Source organism: Nannobrachium achirus (assembly GCF_963921795.1).
Source record: "Nannobrachium achirus genome assembly, chromosome: 10".
NCBI lineage: Eukaryota > Metazoa > Chordata > Actinopteri > Myctophiformes > Myctophidae > Nannobrachium > Nannobrachium achirus.
In genome coordinates, this window is record NC_137819.1 from 5,969,726 (window position 1) to 5,989,849 (window position 20,124).

At 42.2% G+C, this 20,124-nt stretch overlaps 2 protein-coding genes across 8 annotated transcripts in view; one reads left to right on the plus strand and one right to left on the minus strand.

Moving 5' to 3' along the window:
- The window catches only part of LOC308293363 (uncharacterized protein), a 525,181-nt gene that overhangs the window by 213,356 nt on the left and 291,701 nt on the right, over positions 1-20,124 (minus strand). The gene's annotated exons all lie outside the window — the stretch shown is intronic.
- Positions 1-20,124, plus strand: part of LOC308293361 (uncharacterized protein) — a 196,317-nt gene that overhangs the window by 101,581 nt on the left and 74,612 nt on the right. For 6 of the 7 annotated variants that reach the window (XM_080735834.1, XM_080735838.1, XM_080735837.1 and 3 more), the window contains exons 10-15: positions 699-764; positions 2,608-2,747; positions 6,184-6,312; positions 7,061-7,118; positions 13,021-13,101; positions 16,110-16,241. In XM_080735834.1, coding sequence (XP_080591960.1) covers positions 699-764; positions 2,608-2,747; positions 6,184-6,312; positions 7,061-7,118; positions 13,021-13,101; positions 16,110-16,241 — 606 coding nt within the window. Of the gene's footprint in view, positions 1-698; positions 765-2,607; positions 2,748-6,183; positions 6,313-7,060; positions 7,119-9,987; positions 12,483-13,020; positions 13,102-16,109; positions 16,242-20,124 lie in introns of all 7 variants that reach the window. The other variant, XM_080735840.1, reaches the window with a different exon arrangement.

Consider the following 20,124-nt stretch of genomic DNA (forward strand, 5'->3'; position numbering starts at 1 on the left):
ATAGACGTGGAGGCACACAAAGGAAGCTTGTCTAGCAACACTGGACACTCTCAAACTTTATAGCCATTAGGAATGTGTTTTTCACCGTCTCTGCAACAGACACAACTCTTCATAAAAGGGGCATTATACAGCGTCCCAAACAATACTATAATGCATACGACACATTGAAATGAGGTAGTATTCTGGATTAGTACATTAATGTATTCAAATGATTTGTAAGTTAACGGTAATGTTCAAGATTAGTACATTAATATATTCAATTATGTAGATTAGCTATGTGTATTGTTCTAAGTTAGTCCATTGTATAGAACCAATATTACGAATATAATTCTTCATATTTAGGGGAAAAAGACACATTTGAGAGCCATTTCCTACAATTGCGTCCCCCTGGCCATCCGGGGCACCTGATGGAGGGGAAAGGAACTGGTTGGAATAACGTGTTCCTTCCACGCACTACGTCCTACCAGGGGATACTCTCCCCTGTCAGGTGATAAGAATCGGCCTGCTCACCCCTCATGGACTGAAGTAAGCAGGAGCTCAGTTCCGGTTGGCAGAGGGAGAGTAGCGCCCAGGATTACACTGGGTGAAAAAATGGTTACAAAATCGTGGGATTAAAATAAATAATGATCCCTTCCTCGTTGTGTCATCAAAACAATGGCTTTGTGTTTTAATATTTTTCATTCTTTTATCCTCCACAGCTGCTAGACCAAAACGGATGACTATACAAACATACCTGGGAACCCCCAATGGGCATTCTCTTCTAGGTCAGTGCTTGCGTCTCAGAATAATAAGTCATATTGGAAGAAGAGTTAAGGTATAAAATGTTTGTTTTTAATGAATGAAACTTGTCTTTATCAAGTGAGAACGATGTCTGTTTTTTGACGTTTCTCTTAAATGTCAGAGTGAGCTGTAAGCTAATTCACTGCAGTTGATTACTATAAAGGACAACTTTGTTTTTTTACAACAAGGGTTCATATTTTGGATTGTAACCGTTACTAGAGAAATATGAGTGTTAACATTTTAATTTACTGCTTTCTGTCATTTTAGCCATTTTAACGACTTTGATTTCAGTGGGTTGGGGCATGCGTACAAGTGGCTAAATGTCTTTTTAGACACAATAAGCCCATTCCCAAGATGCCCCGCAATCTTTCAAGGGCAGATGTGACTTATGGGGCTAGTAGTGTTACTGTAAATAGTAATAAAGAAATCACCAGCCTAATGTTTCTAAAAAATCACACCCGTGTGAAGTGGAGCTGTGTGTGTGTGTGTGTGTGTGTGTGTGTGTGTGTGTGTGTGTGTGTGTGTGTGTGTGTGTGTGTGTGTGTGTGTGTGTGTGTGTGTGTGTGTGTGTGTGTGGATCATGTGTACTGATTTTTGTGACATTTGAAGAAAATATGTAGGAAAAGGAGCAAAAAGTGTGTTTTGGAGCAAATGGGCGTGGCCTATATGGGGAGATGCGTCATGACCCAAGGAATCCAGGGAAAAAATATTTTTAATTTTCCGACCTACGGTTCAAGAGTTACAGGCCAAAACGTAAAGTGGGGTGTTATGGTGCCACCATGCGGCCAAATGACACAATTATTTTTTATTTAATCCTTGAAATCATTATGAACCTCCTCTCCAAGTCTTGAAACTCTAGCCCCTATGGTTTGCGAGAGACAAATAATTGAATGTGAGTTTTTGCGATTCCCATTATAAGTCAATGGGGAAAATTAATTCACTAATAAATTAATATCAATTAAACTATAGAACCTTTCTCTTAGAAAAGTAATAGCCCACGATTCCCGAGTAAGCCGGTCGATTTGACATATGGCGCGAGTGTGTGGTGGCAAAACTGTGGGACTAGTGGCGTGCCGAAGTTTAGGAAGTTCAGGCTACATACACACAGACAGACAGACAGACAGACAGACAGACCCACACAGCCACGTATAGGGAGCCTGTGTTTCACACAGCTCCAAAAAGACATATTTAGCCACTTTATATGCATGTCCCCACACACTGAAATCCAAATCGTTAAAATGGCTAAAACGATAGAAAGCAGTAAATGAAAACATTTTAGCACTCATCTTTTCTTTTCTCTAATTACAATCTAAAATATGAACCCTTGTTGTAAAAAAAAAAGTTGTCCTCTTCATTAGAGCATCTAACGAGGGACATTTAAAGACCTAGCTCAGGGGTTTTCAAAGTGGGTGACGGGGGTGCCACGAGATAATTTGATAATATTTGAAATGTATTTGGACATTTAAAAATATATTTAGTATAATTTTAAACTTGAAGTACAAAGTTATTTTCAGTCAGTTCTAACCAAAATGGCTATTATCTGGCTTTCCTCGCAACATAATTGTTAAAATATGCTATAACTATAAGGTGCTGGGAGTGAAAATTAGGAATATAATAATTTAGAGGTGCCTCGGATGATTTTTTTTTTTATAGGGGTGCCCCGAGCCAAAAAAGTTTGGGAACCCCTGACCTAGCTCATCGTGTGAATTCAGCTACTGTAACTAACTGGTCGAATTGAAACTTCAACGTGGGTCCCAACTCCCAAGAGCCAGTGTTGAAACACGTGTTGCTTATAATATTATTGCACTCATCTTTTCCTCCCTGCAGGTCTGGAGCACCTGGTGGAATGCAGCTGTGAGGATCAGACTGACAGACGCGTGTATCTCTGCACCGTCTGCAAGCTCACTCAGAGCGAACACAAGATCATCAACCACCTCCTCGGCTTTCATCACATCCGCTGCTACATTGTAATTTGCCGTGGCACTCTGTTGGTTTGCATAAAATGGAGACACTTAGCCAACGCACAAAACACAGGATTTTAGTAATGCTCAGTATCAGCAGTGGGAGGTTAACCCATTTAGGCCTAGAATTATTGAATGCTTTAACCAGTGAAAACTCGCAGCGCGGCACTGTAGATCTGCTATTTTTGAAAAAGTTGTGAAAATGTGTGCAAATCTTTGAATATATGTATTTTCAAAAGCGAACGTTTGTAACTCAAATTTTGCTTCTGGGTGGTCCCTGGAACTAAATATTTTGAGATGGGCGTCCGTGGCCAAATAAATATGATTTTGGGGGTCCTTCAAATGAAAAGGTTTGAGAACCACTGACATAGTAGTCTCTCAAGAACAGACTAACTGAGCTCCAGTTGACTGAAAAGGACCTTTTCTTTGACGATGGCTGGCCAGATTGCTGACATAGAAACATAGGGTTTTTCAAAAAGTCTTAGAAGGATTCAAAAGACACTTATAGAATCGGGTCAAAATTCTAATTTTCACGATTTTTCAAAAATAGCAGATCTACAAGCTCGCAGCGCGGCACTCGGTGCAGCGCTGTGAGCTTGTATATCTGCTATTTTTCAATAAACACCTCTAGACTCTGTGTCTTCGTCCCCGACGTCGGTTTTCCCCCTCCTGGGGAGGACCTGCCTAGACTGGCATGGGTGAGGCTACATCGCCTACGGGCCGGTGTCGGGCGTTTCCGCTCATCCGTGCACAAGTGGGGCTCGGCCCCTAGTGCGGCCTGTGAGTGTGGTGCAGAGCCCATGTCATTCTGGACAGGGTTCCCACGGTCATGAAATTCCTGGAAATATTTTGAAATTAGATTTGTTTTTTTCCACTACTGGAAAAGTTTGGGAATTTATCAAGGGTCCTGGAAGGTCCTGGAAAAAATAGCTATGCATTGTCTTTGGTTATTGATTTTGTTAATACCTCTGAAAAGACAATTAAACATGGGCCAAATTGTCAAATATATAGAGGCAGAAATTGTGAAAATAGCCGATCTACATGCTCACAACGCCTCGCAGCATGTAGATCTGCTATTTTCACAATAGAACCGTGTTTACAAAATTCCTCAACTCTTAGTGCTTGTCAGGGTGCCGGGTCCCCAGTTAAAACATGATCATTTCAGGGGTCACGGGCCTCACGGCCTGAAAAGGTTGAGAACCACTGGCATACATTACCTGTCTTTGGGCATTGCGCATAGGAGTAAGCAACCTGTTATTGATCTGAATTATTGTTATATAGTCCTGGAAATTGGGTTAAATATTCTGGAAAAGTTTTTGAAATTAATTGGTAAAAATGTGTGGGAACCCTGTCTGGAATGCACCCATGTATGGGGCTCCTAACGGAATGCATGGCCTGCCGTCTGTGCCTCTGTGGGCGATGATACAGTGACGTGGCTGCTGGAGGTGTGCCCAGACATATAGCCCTGGTGATTCCCGTGCCCAGCCCCCCCAGGCCGGGGTGGTAAAAGGATAGCCCCTCGGCCCCGTACCTGGGGGAGCGGAGAGATATCACCTAACCCAAACGACACAGAGAGAATGCTGTTTATGGTCTATACATGATCTATACCTGTGCTCTTCACCCCCTAATGCCTGCATGGGTAACAAGCGGCCCAGGGGCCACATGCGGCACCCACCTTCACTTAATGAGGCCCTCAATCAATACTATATCGGAATACTGATATCGTATTGATTTCAGCTGCTGTAATTCCAAACATGCAAATATTACTCTTGTCTATATTAGTAGCTTAACTCATTCGTAGTTTACGGCCGTAAAGCCCGTTAATTTCTCTATGTCTTTCACTGCCGGCTTCTCCTACCTGTTAACGTGGGCGCTCGTCCAGTTCCCATCGTGCGTGATCGGACACTGCTATGCATCGTGTGTTCGCGTATTCCATCAGCTTCTCAAATCCGTTGAAACTTTTTCAATTGATCAATAAGTTCTCCATCTGTAAGCCGCGGAGTTCAGACAGAAAGCTAACGGGCCAAAATAGAGGACGGACATCCGCTTCCGGTTCAGGGACTCCAATGTTAAGTTGTCCGCTCAATAATGTGTCCGTGTAGAAACCGATCACGGAGCATTAGTTCCGGCCTATTTTAGTTTCGCTTCGATAAAAAAATGTTTTTTAATTAATTTTTATTACATTTACGGGTTCTACGGGCATGGCAGAGAAGGGGTACAAAGGGGTATTTTGAGGGCAGAGTTTGAGTTAATGACCTGACAGCACTATCTTTTGTGTCCAATGTATTTGTATTTAATTTCAGAAAGTGAACAAATGAAATTAACTTAAAAAATACAGAAGCTAAAAATAATTTTGCATTCCAAATAAAAAAATAGCCGATCTACAAGCTCAAAACGTGTCGCAGTCTCGATGCGTTTTGAGCTTGTAGATCGGCTATTTTTGCTATTTTTTAGTGTATATGCATTGTGGCCCACTGGAGTGAAGGTGGAAATATAGTGGCCCTCTCCATCATCAAAGTTGCCCACCCCTGCCCTAATGGGACATACAGTCGATGATGTTCCTTCCTTTATTGGGCCAGAATATGCAGCAGGCCAGCGATCAGACCCATACAGTATAATAGAACCGGCTTGACCAGGGTGTTGTATAAATGTTTGGAGGCTGTGTGATTATATTACTTGTATGTACTAAATTACCTTGTGTGACCTAAAGATAACTGTCAGATGGTGTTTAGTCAAAGATGGAGAAACACCACAGAAAGGGGAAGAGTGTTGGGGACTCGGGTACTATTAGTTGCTGTGTGTTGAGTCAACGTTAATTCAGGTAAAACAAATTATAGCAGGGAAAAAAGTCAAAAATCACACCCAATGTGAAGTGAGCGGTGGTCGTGCTTGCATAACGTCTTCAATTGGTAATTGGTGATGTAATACAGGCTACACACACACACACATTGCTATGGCAAAACGCTGAGGAAAAAGACTAGGATATAGGTCTAGGATGTAATTGGTGATGTAATATGGCTACACACACACATATTGCTACGGCAAAACGCTGAGGAAAACACATTGCTATGGGACAACGCTGAGGAAAAGTGGCTACAGACACACGCACAGCCACTCTATGGAGCGGTTTACCACCGCTCAAAAACATGGCAGGCTGCACACGACATGACCAGATACTGCAGTACAGTGGTTCCCAAACTTTTTTTCCCTCGCCGCCCCTTCTGCGGAACTAGAAAACAGACTGGGGATTCAACCATGAAAATTAAATGCCTGGATTGCCATGAATGCGCACATTCATGGTCCCAAGAGTTACAAGGCCATTGATTTTTTTTTATGAGCCTTTCCTTTTGTGCCATCACTGGCCAGACTTTCAAATGAGCAGACTGTGGAGAGATTTTAAGGCCCGTTGCCTTCTAAATTAAGTTCAGTGTTTTGTTTCCAGAACGCATGGCATCCCTCTACTCTGATGACGTACAGCTGCTATGGATACGACAACGCGTTTCACGACACGATGCGGGATTTTGCGAAACAGATGGAAGAAATCCATGGAACGACCATCTCTGATATGAAGGTAATGAAGTAGAGAACACTCTAGAACAGTGGTTCTCAAGCTTTTCAGGCCGTGTACCCCTGAAATAATCATATTTTAACTGGGGACCCCCCCATCCTGACAGGTACTAAGAGCTGAGGCATTACATTTTGTATATCATGGTTCTATTGTGAAAATAGCAGATCGCGAGGCGTTGTGAGCATGTAGATCGGCTATTTTCACAATTTCTGCCTCTAGTATTTGACAATTTGGCCAACGTTTAATTTGTCATTTTAGAAGTATAAAAAAGTCCCTCGCGTTGCGAGGCGTTGTGAGCATGTAGATCGGCTATTTTCCACAATTTCTGCCTCTAATATTTGTCAATTTGGCCAACGTTTTAATTTGTCATTTTAGAAGTATTAAAAAGTCCCTCGCGTTGCGAGGCGTTGTGAGCATGTAGATCGGCTATTTTCCACAATTTCTGCCTCTAATATTTGTCAATTTGGCCAACGTTTTAATTTGTCATTTTAGAAGTATTAAAAAGTCCTTCAAAATTCACATTAGAAATGTGCAGATGCCCTCTATACTCTTAAACCTTATGGTGGTTTGTTTACTGTTGAGTGAGAAAACAATGTTAACATTTAGCTAAACATCTGGGTCCACCCCACAATAATTTGGGGACCACAGGTTGAGAACCACTGCTCTAGAAGTAAATGATCATTAGAAATACATTTTCTAAGATGCTCTGTATATATGATAGTTTTAATAAGTGTGAGACCTTCTGTTGTAGCAAGTGGTCCTGCGGCCTGATACGTTCTCATCATTGGAGGGAAGGTCCTACATAGACGGTAGGTTTTTTTATTCTTAGTTCCAGTGTCAGAGACGACATTTCCTTTATTAATCCTTCTTATAGGCACATTTTAATTTATTTGTAATGCAGCTTAACCCTTTAACTGCTTTAGTGCCTATCCTGAACTAGTTCGGGATGATTTGGACCGTCCTGGGTGCCTATCCCGAACTAGTTCGGCTTTTAAAAAAGCCGAACTTTTTTTTCGAGCCGGGCCGCCGGCCGTCATCTGTTTACACGGCCCGCGAGAGCGTCGCGCCGCCGATATTTACCATCCACTCCAATGCAATCCAGGATCTTTAGAGCTCATTTTCTCTGTTCCATGCATATCCATGAGGTGTGCAAGGTTTAATCATGGCTAAATCGCCGAAAATAGGGCTTCTAAAATGCTTGGTAGCCAATTGCTAACTTCAAGCTAACTTCATCCTGTCCCTGTTGATGACACAAAGGAAAGTGTTCAGGCTTGTAATGGCTGCGCAGGGCTTGTGCTGTTACAGCGCTTGTGGATGGGTGTTTTCTATGGCCACTGGGCGCCCTCTAGTGGTGAAAAGGTGGCATAGAATGGTTTAACTGCGAGTTAAAATATCCGCCACTGCCAGCAGAGAGTTTTTCACTAACCTTTGAAAAATCATAGAATATTATGCGTCGCCACAATCTGCCCACTGGTGGTCTCCAAATGACTTTTTTTCTATTGTTGCGACCGAAGGTCGCATATACTCTGAAGAACCGTGTCGCTTGAGTGTCCTTCCGTACCCCTGTGATGTCAGTGTGATGTCAGCGAGTTGTGACATCAGTACGGGGCGGCTACACGAAATGTGGATAACACTATATATGGAGATAGTCCAGTCCATCATGTCATATGGGACTACCGTCATAGACAGTAGCCAAAAGAGAAGGATACACAAGACTAAGAAAGACAAAAAAGGAGGAGGAGGATAAAGATACCAAAAGGAGAGAGAAGAAAGGGTGGATGAGGTACAATGTGTCTCAGAAAAGAAAAGGAGGTGGCAACGGGGGCGGCTAGATAAAGCCCTTTAGGGCGAGGTCGCATGTCACCCTGAGGTCGCATTCCACCCTCAGGTGTCTTACTAGTTACTCACACCATGGAGACTTGAGTTCAATAATATTCTTTGGTTTTAGTCACATTCCTATCCTAAGACAATAATTTCATCACAATACATTTACCCCCATTGATTCCAGGTGGGGACCCAAATCGATTTGGGTCCCCATCCGGAATCAATGGGGGTAAATTGACTAAAATCAATCAATCATTTTTGTCTTAGGAATACGAAAAATACAAAACAATATTATTGAACTCGGTCTCCATGGCATGAGTAATCAATAGAAAAAAAGTAATTTTACTCCTTTATGTATTTATTTTTGTGGTCACATGATCCCCATGCATGGGTGAGACTCCAGCGAGTGATGAAAACAAATGGTGAGTCATAGGTTAACGAAAAGCGGTACAAAAAATAAGAAATAAAATTGTCGTATTACGTCTATGCCGGTGAGCCCTTTGGAAAAACCTCCGTCATATTTCGTGTTTGGTAATAGATGAGTTAAAAGCATAAAAATGCATCTAAGATACTCTGGAGATCTGGTAACCTAACCTCTGTAGGTAGATGGGAACAGAAGAATGATCAGTTTTGAGGGAGTGAGTCTTTAAAGGCCCAGTTCACCTCTGGGACAACCAGATCTTATTTAATTGTTGTTTGGGACACGATCAACACAATCCATGACTAGTGATGCATTTTGCATCATATGATGCATCACTAGCCATGCTGAAATACTAAAATATCGCAAAACACAGATTGAACTAAAAAAATAACACAGAGGTGAACTGGGCCTTTAATAAAGTAAATCTAGGGTCAGTGTTGGGTATTGTTACTTTGTATAGTAACTCGTTAAGTTACATCGTTACTGCCTTTAAAAACGAATCCGTTACGTTACTCCGCTATACAATGAGTCGTTGGTCATAGCGCCGTTACACCCAACACTGTCTAGGTTAAATGTAATGCTCCTCAAATCCACTCATGAGTAAATAAATATTTGATCGCGGATACAGCGCGGAACTGCAAACATGCGACTGTCACCTGGAACAAAAACTACCGGGTGAAGGAAAAAAAATAGTATGTTAGATATCCACAGTATGCAAGAGTTTAAGAGTGGCCATCTTTCTAACGGAAATAAATCATAAATCAAACCATAATGCAAACAAGTGATGAGTCCAAACATTCTGCTTGTTGCATGGACATAACTTCATACCAGGTTATGTTTTAATATCTAATAATCTGGGCACAATCTGGTGGTACACACCAGGTGCACTACTGCAAGGCAGGTCTATTTCTGTAGCTCATTTCAGCAACAATGAAATTCACGGGCGCCCGCTGGCCTTGTGGTCCAGGGCAGGCGGCGCATACCACATAGGCTCCTCTGATGCCTGACCGCGTGTCGCGGGTTCGAGTCCCGATCCTGAAGACCTTTGCTGCATGTCATTCCCCATCTCTCCCTGTTTCCTGTCAGTCTACTGCAGGGGTTTTTCAAATTGGGTGACGGGGCACCCTGGGGTGTCCTGATGGCAGTCCAGGGGTGCCGCAAGATAATTTGATAATATTTGGAATTTGTTTGGACACTTGAAAACATATTTAGGATCATTTTAAACTTTAAAGTACAAAGTTATTTTCAGTCTGTTCTAACCAAAACGGCTATTATCTCAACGTTTTCCTCGCAACATAATCGCTAAAATATCGTCACTGTCAGGCAGAAACCTTGTATCTCCAAGTTTCAAATGTGTACGTTTTTTCAAGTAAAGCCCTGCTTAATCATACAAGACTGTCGCACAAAACTAGTGAAAACAGCTGATCTACAAGTGCTTGTAGATCTGCTGTTTTCACTAGTTTAGTACATTTTATAGATGATAAATACAAAACGAACGGTTTTGGACATACAAGGTTTCCACCCGACAACGACGATATGCTATAAATATAAGGTGCTGGGAGTGAAAATTATAATGTAGGGGTGCCTCGGATTAGAAAAATATGTATGGGGTGCCCTGAGACAAAAATGTTTGGGAACCCCTGGTCTACTGTACTATCAATAAAGGCAGAAAAGCCCCAGAAATATCTTAAAAAAGGAGATTCACAAAACAAGTGTAAGACAGCAGAGATGGGGACTCGAGTTAAAGACTCGTCACTCGAGTCGAATCGAGTGACACTTTTGGCGACTCGTCACTCGACTCGGACTCGCCCCTCAAAAACTCGTGACTTGACTCGACTCGTGCTCATAAGACTCGTTAAGTTCACGAGTCTTATGAGCGGTGCTTAAAATAAAGATTGTTCACGACGTGAACAATCTTTATTTTAAGCACTATAATGCATGACAAGCACGACAAATATTGCCCTTCCTTCTCCTTTCTTCTTTCTTTCTTCTCTGTTGCGCGGCTGCGCGCCGCTGTGCTGCTGAGTGTTGCGCACGGAGACAGCGGCGACCGCGTTGTTTTTCCCAACGTACTTAAGCGCAACGGTGGGGGCCAGCCCAGGAGCGCTTTGCTGTGTTCACTTGGACCGCGCGCAGCTCAGGGCCGTTGGGAAAACCGCAGTCTGTCTCGCAAAGCGTGGCAGACACAGCCGTCTGCATGGACCTTTCATCCTAAGATTTAAATATTAAAACGGCGAAATAAAACATATATGTTTAGCTCATCATCAGCTATTTTACTTCAGCTAACCTGGCATTTGTTCAATAATTGTATAAAATGATAGGATTATCTGTGAGAACCTGCTTATCTAACGTCGGGTTTCTCTCCAGAGCGCAGCCTCCTCTCGTAATAATATTAATAATGTTCCACTACCACCAGCTGCAGCTATATAGGTCTAATAGCTGAGCTCATTAACCCCTCGTAAGTTAACTTATTGTTTAAAGCAGTAACGTGAGGTTACCATGCCCAGTAGCCCTACTGTTACACTGCTAGAGGATTATTAAATTGTTTTTTGTATCTGTTGCGCTCGCACGTATAGGCTATAGTGCGTCTTTCCATGATATCTAGACGCCGACGCGCCATGACAAGGTGGATTAATAGCTTGCAACTCTGATTTTTTGGGAGCCTTATAGGCTAAACAATATAAGCCATAGTTGATTTTGAGAGGTTTATAGGCTGAACAATAAACCTACAGTAGCCTAGGCCTAGGCTGTTAGTTCAGTAGCAGCAGTAGGCAGGACAGCTGCTGCATGCAGCCTTTCAGAATAAGATTTAAATATTAAAACGGCGAAATAAAACACATATGTTTAGCTCATCATCAGCTATTCTACTTCAGTTAACGTGGCATTTGTTTAATAATTTGATAAGATAATAGGATTTTCCGTGAGACAGTGCTTTTCTAGCGTCGGGTTTTCACTTTTTTCTCCGGTGGGCTCTTCTCTTCATGATGTCAATTCCACCAGCTGCATCTACTAATTAACCCCACGTAATTATTGTTCAAAGCATTAACGTGAAGTTATGCCAAATATGCCCGTAATGTTACAGTTGTGCTGTCAGGATTCTTCACAGCACTGCAGTAACTTTAAAAAAGAAAAATAGCTTTTAAAAAAGCAGGAGGGGAGTGGAAATGAAAGGGAAAAAAAACTTTATGCTAAAGAAGTAAAAGAAAAGCTTTATTTTGGAATAAAGATTATGTTGAACCACGTTTATTTTTTTTAATTTATATCTTAACTAAAACTGCTATTGAAAATGATGCTGTATCAATGACTAAGTAATGTATCAATCCTGACATACTGTCTGTTTATATTAATACAGTAAAGGAGTGATCATGAATACAATCATGCACTTGCCAGTACAATTTAATATAGTATATTAATTATACGCCGGCAACAAACGTTTACGACAGTGATGTAAAATGTATTCCCAGGTCCAATCCCCACTGAGAGTACACGTCGCTATGGTAACCAGTAGCGATACGTTTTACGGCAGTAACTGCAGTAAAGTGTTATGTTGCTTACTGTCCAGCTCTGGCGGCTTCTTCAAATAGAAAAATTGTGATTGCTTCGCAATTCCTATTAAAAACAACATTTGAGTACTTGTCTAGCTCAAGCTGTCTTAGGAAAATGTCAGTACAGATAGCTACAATGGTCTACAAAAAGGATTTAAGTGTCAAGCAAGCAACTGAAGTGTGGCTGGTTTTGGGATTATTTTATTCATTGGATGATGATCGGACGGCCGGGGACCCTGCTACTATTGGACATAACTGCGTTGCTTCCAAGGACCTTTCACCGAGGAAGGAGAGGCAGGAGGTCTACTTCAGAGCTGTTTTCTGGGGGAAATGGATCCATTATTATTAATCGTGGAACATTTAACAGCCTCCGTAGCGTGATTGTGAGTACATACATGCATGTGTCTTTCCTAATTTAGCCTGCCATGGCTTCTGGCTGCTGCTGTAGCTGTATCTGTGAGTACCGGGTGATCATGATGCGCCATCTAACTTTTTCAGCTGGAGGCTAGATCATTATAAAAAATAATAAAAAAAGATATATATGTATATAAAGACTCGTAACTCGACTCGGACTCGCCACTTAAAGACTTGAGACTCGACTCGACTCGTCCCCCACGTCCCCCAGAGACTCGACACTCGACTCGGACTCCTCCCCCAAAGACTCTTGACTCGACTCGACTCGTGATCATGAGACTCGTGGGCATCTCTGTAAGACAGTAAGAGACAGAACATTAAATCATTCCAACTCCATATAAAAGGACCTATAAATACAATACAAATGTATAATAAAAGAAATATAAAGGACTAGAAATTATATAGTAAGTAAATATATTATTATGACAAAGCCTACTGTACAGTATTTACGTAGATGTCCAGAGAGATAAGTTTTGTTTTATATTGTTGATTCACTGACATTTTTAGCCTTGGCGATGCTGGAGCACTGGAGGAAGCTACGCAAGGAGAGCAGCTTGATAACTAACATCACACCAGGAGAGAAGCTGGGTAAGTGTTAGACTACGAATGTGAAATTATGGATCTGTAAGGGTTTGCCTCTTTACTAACCTGACTTTCGCCAGATAGTTGCAGCAGTGCTTAACGCTCTGCCTTACATCTGGGCTCTCTCGGGCAGACTCGATGTAAGGGGCGGGCCATTTTTTGAATTTCTGTAGCAGGTGATTGGATGTGGCCGTTTCTATCACAGTCTGGGAGTGCCAACTCCAACCACTCATATTGGCCTGTCTGCATGACGTTGCACCCAGAATCCGCCTCCTGGGTTTCCACGTGGTCTGCAATCAGACTCTATTGGCTCAGAGCCGCTCAGAGCCCGCCCATAGCTGCCGCTGATTGGTCCGGCCTGGGACTTTACGAGTGTTATCAACTCTGGCCGAGCAAGCCCAGATGGTAAAAGCAGAGCGTTATATACGCAATGCTGCCACCATCTGGCGAAAGTCAGGTTACCTCTTAACACTTTTACTGACAAATCTGGGATTCTTTATTGTCTGTTCCCTGCCTGCCTGATTCAGCTTGGAGGTGTTCAGTCCTGGAGGAGAGTGGTCAATGACAGTCAAAGGCAGATAGCGTTTTTGGAAAACATAAAAACATGACAATCAACATTACCAGTAAGACTCCCTAATCGGGAGATAAGCGACCAATGCCTGTAAGTGGCATTGGTTCCACCCACAAGTTTGTACGACAAACGGTTGATGAGTAAAGCCAAATAAAGTTTCGGCCAATCAGAGGAGGGGCGGGGCAAAGTTAAACTAATTAATGTGAAGGACTGTTAATGAACTTAATTGACACCACCCACAAGTGTGTATGACAAACAGTTAATGAGTAAAGCCAAATAAAGTTTGGGCCAATCAGAGGAGGGGGCGGGGCTAAGTTAAACCAATTAAGGTGAAGGACTCTTAATCAAGTCAATTGACACCACCCACAAGTATGTACGACAAACGGTTGATGAGTAAAGCCAAATAAAGTTTTGGCCAATCATAGGAGGGGGCGTGGCAAAGTTAAACCAATGAAGGTGAAGGACTGTTGGAGCAGCAGGAGTCAGTGGTCCCTGGGAATTCCCTGTGAGTAGCCCAATTGGGGTGTTGATTTGGTCATTTTTGCACTATTTGCCGGCGGTGGCAGGGGGTCCCTGGGGGTCCGTGGAGGTCCGGGGGTCCTGAAGGTGGAGGTTTTGATAGTAAATGTGACCTGACGGTCACAACAAGACAATGATAAAAAGATTAAATCGTCTGTTGATGGCACGGGGGGGGGGGGGGGGGGGGTTTGAGGCAAATAAAAAAATATAAATAATATAAAAAATAGAAGAAAAATAATATCATGCCCCATGTCACCATAAAGTGAGGCTTCCAAACAGAAAAAAAAAATCTGGAATAAATGTAAGATGACAGACAGTGTAACTGCATGACAAGCACGATGAGATTGAGAACTAACGATAGCAAGCATGAAATAAGACAAGGGTGTGCCGGTCTTCTGGGTCTTGGGGACCTGAGAAATAAGTACAGTAGATTGTGAAAAACAATGTTGCATAAAAAAGGGGACCAGAGAAAACCAAAGAAGTTGACAAATCCTAAATGGAACATAAGGCTGACTATGTATTGTACAACGACGTAAGCAGAACCTCCGTAGTGTGTTACAACAGAGTATGTGGCGGCAGTGGCTCGGGGGTAGAGTTGCCGTCTTAGAACACGAAGGGTTCCCTAATGGTTCCCAGTTCGATCCCGGGCTCCGCCAGAGTTAATGTCGAAGTGTCCTTGAGCAAGACTCTGAACCCCTAGTTGCTCCCGGTGAGCAGGTTGGTGCCTTGCATGGTTTCCTCTGCCATCGATGTATAAATGTAATGCACAATCTCTGTAAAGCGCCTTGGATAAAAGCGCTATATTAATGCACCATTTACAGTACGTCTGTAATTCTTTTTGCCTTTTGACTGGCTGTGGTCAGTGAGTCCAGGTGTTATTGATTAGGTGTGGAGTGGCAGTCCTCACATACAGCTCACTGATACAACCTGGACATTTGAGGGAAGCACATGTGATGACGTCATCTAAGATGAAGAGCTGCGGCCAGGCCGACCACCAAGAACACCAAGACCTCAGCAATCTAAGAAGACATGGGATAGTTTGAACCAGAGTCTAGACATGCCCTTGTTGATTGTGTTTGTGCTGTGTCTTTGGTAGAGGTGTGAGAATATTGATACCCTTGAATCTTATGATACATCTTGTGATAAAAAAAAAAATGCATACATGCATACATGCATTTTAATTGGTGTAATTTTAGGAGTAGGACACTTGCACACACCACTTTATAAGCATCTAGGACCAACATACACACCGTATTATCCCGTCTAACTATTATTATTCCATGATAAAGAAATGTCAAGACTAACTCTTGACATTGTTACAAAAGATGTAATAATGTCAAAGATGTAACAATTGTTACAAAAGATGTAACAATAAAGTACAACCTTGATACCTTGAACCTTCTGTACTTGTACAGTACATGTACCCAAGATGTAACAATTTAAAATGTGAATCTTGAAATTGTATTGTGATACGTACATCGTATATCACCAGTTTATTTTCAATACATATCGTACTGTAGCCCCAAAGTTTGTCCCAAAGTTACAGTACAGTATGTAATGGCTTTTGAGCTTATTATGCATATGTTGGATGTGGAGATGACTTGTACCGTACATTGTTCTGATTTACTGTTAATCATGAGGAGATGAGTGCAAAGAGCTACAGATGACCAAATAAGATGCTTGAATGAATTGCCAACTTTCACAATGACTTAATTGTGAAACTCCAGATTTGTATTTGCTCATTCATTGTGCATCCCTTACACAAGACCAAAGATGCTGTGGGTTTTAGCAAACATTCCCAAATGGAACAAGATAACAAAATGAGAAAACGTGCACATGCACTTATTCCCCTCCCCGTTCCTTTCAGATCATCTCCCTCTGAGTATTATTTGTATTTCTCTCCAATGTTGCTTGTTCTTTTCAGTTCAAAAGAGAGGTTGCAAGTTGAAAACCGTCAGCGCCTCTCATGTCCCAGCAGTGTCCATGAAAGACAGCAGCGATGCTGCAGCAGAGAAGCAAGAGGCAGAGAAGAAACAGCCCTCTGACACTGTGACGGGTGAGAATAATAATAAAATGACTTTACAGTTCTCTGCAAGTCATATTGTCCATTCTCCCATTTTAATCCCTCGGTTACCACAGATGCCACCATCTGTGTCCCCAGACCCCACTTTTAGAACCAGTGCCCTTACTGCCCTAAAGACTTTAGATTGGTTCCATAGGCGATTTTAAGGGGTGTCTATGGGTGCCCTGTTGCAAAAATAAGTAAATAAATCATATAGACATATGCTCCTGGTGTCTTCAAGCTACTGTACATTCATAAAAATACCAATAAAAACATCTAAGAAACTGCAACAAATATTTAAAACAAGGGTGCATAAAGACTAGTGGTAAAACCAGTGTAGCTAAAAGAGGTGTGTGTGTGTGTGTGTGTGTGTGTGGGGGGGGGGGGGGGGGTACTTAAAAGTACGCAAAGTGTTAGTTAACGGAGGATGTGTGTGATTTGAAAAAGTTAAACATTTTCAGATCTAAACCAAATAAAAATGTTAAAATTGTAAAAAAGAAGGGAAAAAAAAGAAAAGAAGGGGGATTAGGTAGGGAATGCAAGTCTGAAAAGGTTGGCTTTGAGTGTGGTTTAAGACGTGGCGAGGGTGGGGTCAGCTCTGATGTGAGCTGGGAGTGAGTTCCAGAGGTAGGCATGGCTACATGCACATGCTTGAGTTAATACGTTTAGAGCAGGGGTTTTCAAGAGCAGGGGTTTTTTGCCGCGAGGGGTTTTTGCCGCGACGGCAGTCCAGGGGTACCGTGAGATAATTTGATAATATTTGGAATTCATTTGGACACTTGAAAACATATTTAGTATCATTTTAAACTTGAAGTACAAAGTTATATTTAGTATCATTTTAAACTTGAAGTACAAAGTTATTTTCAGTCAGTTCTAACCAAAGTGGCTATTATCTCAACGTTTTCCTCGCAACATAATCACTAAAATATCGACACTGTCGGGCAGAAACCTTGTATCTCCAAGTTTCAAATGTGTACGTCTTTTGGTAAAGCAAAGCCCTGCTTCATCATACAAGACTGTCGCGCAAAACTAGTGAAAACAGCCGATCTACAAGCACACAATGCCTCGCAGTGATTGTAGATCTGCTGTTTTCACTAGTTTAGTACATTTCTTTTTTAAAGATTTGTTTTTGGGCTTTTTGCCTTTATTGGATAGGACAGTAGACTGACAGGAAATGGGGGAGAGACAGGGAGTGACATGCGGCAAAGGTCACCCGGATCGGGAATCGAACCGGCGATGCCGACAGGCATTGATGCCGAAACGGCAATGCCTATATGGTATGCGCCTGGTCCACTAGGCCACCAGGCGCCCCTAGTTTAGTACATTTTATAGATATTGAATACGAAACGGTTTTGGACATAAAAGGTTTCCCCCGACAACGACGATATGCTATAAATATAAGGTGCTGGGAATGAAAATTATAATCTAGGGGTGCCTCAGATTAAAAAAAAATATTTATGGGGTGCCCTGAGACAAAAAAGTTTGGGAACCCCTGATTTAGAGGCGCACACCAATACAAAACTGACTTCCTAAAAGCTACTTTTAACCAAACCGATTCGGCCGCGAATCGGCGGCGGAAGGCGGCGGATAGTGTCTGTTGCTGAACGGGAGCTCATCGTCAGGTTTTTCGGCAGCGGGTCGGGAACGTTATCGACCAATATCGACCGAAAACTGGAAAACTGGACTTGCTCAGTTTTGTTGAGTCGCCCCTGGCCGTCGGTAAGATTGAGGGAGTTGTAGAATAGTTTGCTACTGCTGCAAAACCAAGCCAAAATAAGCCAGAGACATTTTCCCGTCACATATTTTTACTAAATACCATATTCTCAATCTCAACTCTCAATTCCTATTCCAATCTGATCCAAAGCAAAGCTAGTAATAGTGCAGCAGCTGCCCGTGTTGGTTTTTTTTCCTCCTCTGCACGGAGAACCGCGGAGAACACAGAGTGCCTCCGGGTCCGGTTGCCAGATTCTGTGAGTGAAATAAGCGACCAGGTCTTTGAAAATAAGCCCAAAACCAGTTTCACCTCTGAGCTCTATTACATTAGTTATTTTATAAAATAATGTTGAAAGCAAGGCCAAATAAGCAACTACACTTCAGAAACAAGCCCAAACAAAAGCAACCCACAACTAGCAACATTATAGGAAAACAGGATCAACGCTGCTTATAACGAGCAGACCTGGCACCACTGCCATACAGTAACTACAGTTGGCGTCGTCTGAAAAAAATAAAAAAAATAAGAAGTGCTTAGTTTTTTGCAGTTCTTTGCAGTCTGTGTACAGTCAGAAGGAGTCTCCTGTAGGCTGTTTGGTGTGGAGACACCTTAAGGGTGTGCATGAGACCCTCAGTGTTTCTAAAATGGGGGTACGCGGAGGTACTGCAGGGGGTACTCCAGAAAATACCCTCAAAAAAGAAAACTAGTATAAATCATGCTTGTTCCTAGTTAAAGAATTAGGAGGGGGATAAAAAATACATTTACTGTTGACACATGGAGAAACTTGATATGAGCCTGAGTTGCTAACTCTTGAGTTCTAAATTACAGGGCTTTTATATACAGTTTTGCGGCAAAGGAGATGGGATGGGATGGGAATTTTAAGGTATTTAAACAGGCTAGGATCATATATAAGACCCTAAATGGCCTATGCCCGCCTCCCCTAAGGGAATTCATCAAAAGGAAGCCCGATAGAGGACTCAATACGAGGGCAATCGCTAGAGGAGACTGCGAGGTGCCACACCGGGCAACCACTTTTGGAAAAAACACCCTTTCAGCCCAGGGCTGTTCAATCTGGAATGACCTACCTCTATTAATAAGAGACTGTTTGTCATTTCCATCCTCAAGTTTAACCTAAAAAAAGTGTTTACTTGACAATCAAACGTGTGACCATGTATAGTCTAAATAGTCTTAGTATAGCACATGTATGTATAGTATAGTTTTTTTTTTTTTTTTTAAAGATTTGTTTTTGGGCTTTTTATGCCTTTATTTGACAGGACAGTAGACCGACAGGAAATGGGGAGAGAGATGGGGAATCACATGTGGCAAAGGTCGTCCGGATCGGGAACCCGACCGGTGACGCCAGCAGGCATCATAGCCTAGTATGTGGTATGCGCCTTGACCACTAGGCCAGCGGGCGCCCCTGTATAGTATAGTTTTTAATCAGCCTTTTTGCGAATGTAGGGTTCTTACTGTTGGAATAGTATGGTACTTGTATGTATGTGTTTTAGGTGTCTTCTCTTGATGTAAGTTTGTTGTTGTTGGTATATGTTTTGTTTTGTGTTTCATGTGGGGACTACGGATTGAATTTAGCATTCTTGCTAAGTCCGGTGTATTTACATTGCTTTATGTAATGTCCATTAATATACACTGTCCCGTCCAAATAAATAAATGAAGTAAAAGTAAATGGCCTCGGTGTGGGGCGATCTCAGGTGACGACAGATGGTATGACATGAGAGACGGTCGGTTGTTGACAGATTTCAGTCTTTCGTGTAACGGAGCACTTTAACCACTCCAACCTCCTTCACACTTCCTGAAAAGAAAACATGTATGCAATACTACAGCTAGCTACCGATCTAACACCTGTTTTTGAATGATTGAGCTTCCACCTCCACCCTTGTTGTGAGTTTCTAGGCTCCGTGGGAGAGTTTGTGACCTGTGTCTGGTTTCTCTTTTGACAGTTGAAACAAATTAGGACAAACTGCAGTCATTTTTCATATTCTTGCAAGCGTAACATCGTAGTTCCCCCGTCCATCACACTAAGTGCAGCTTATCACTTTTCCATCAACAGATACATTCCATGAGCATGATACTGAGGCAATAACCTTTCGTTAGATTCTTTGTGACCTTTTGTCCTACCTGTGCGAGAGGCATATGTGACACATTGTT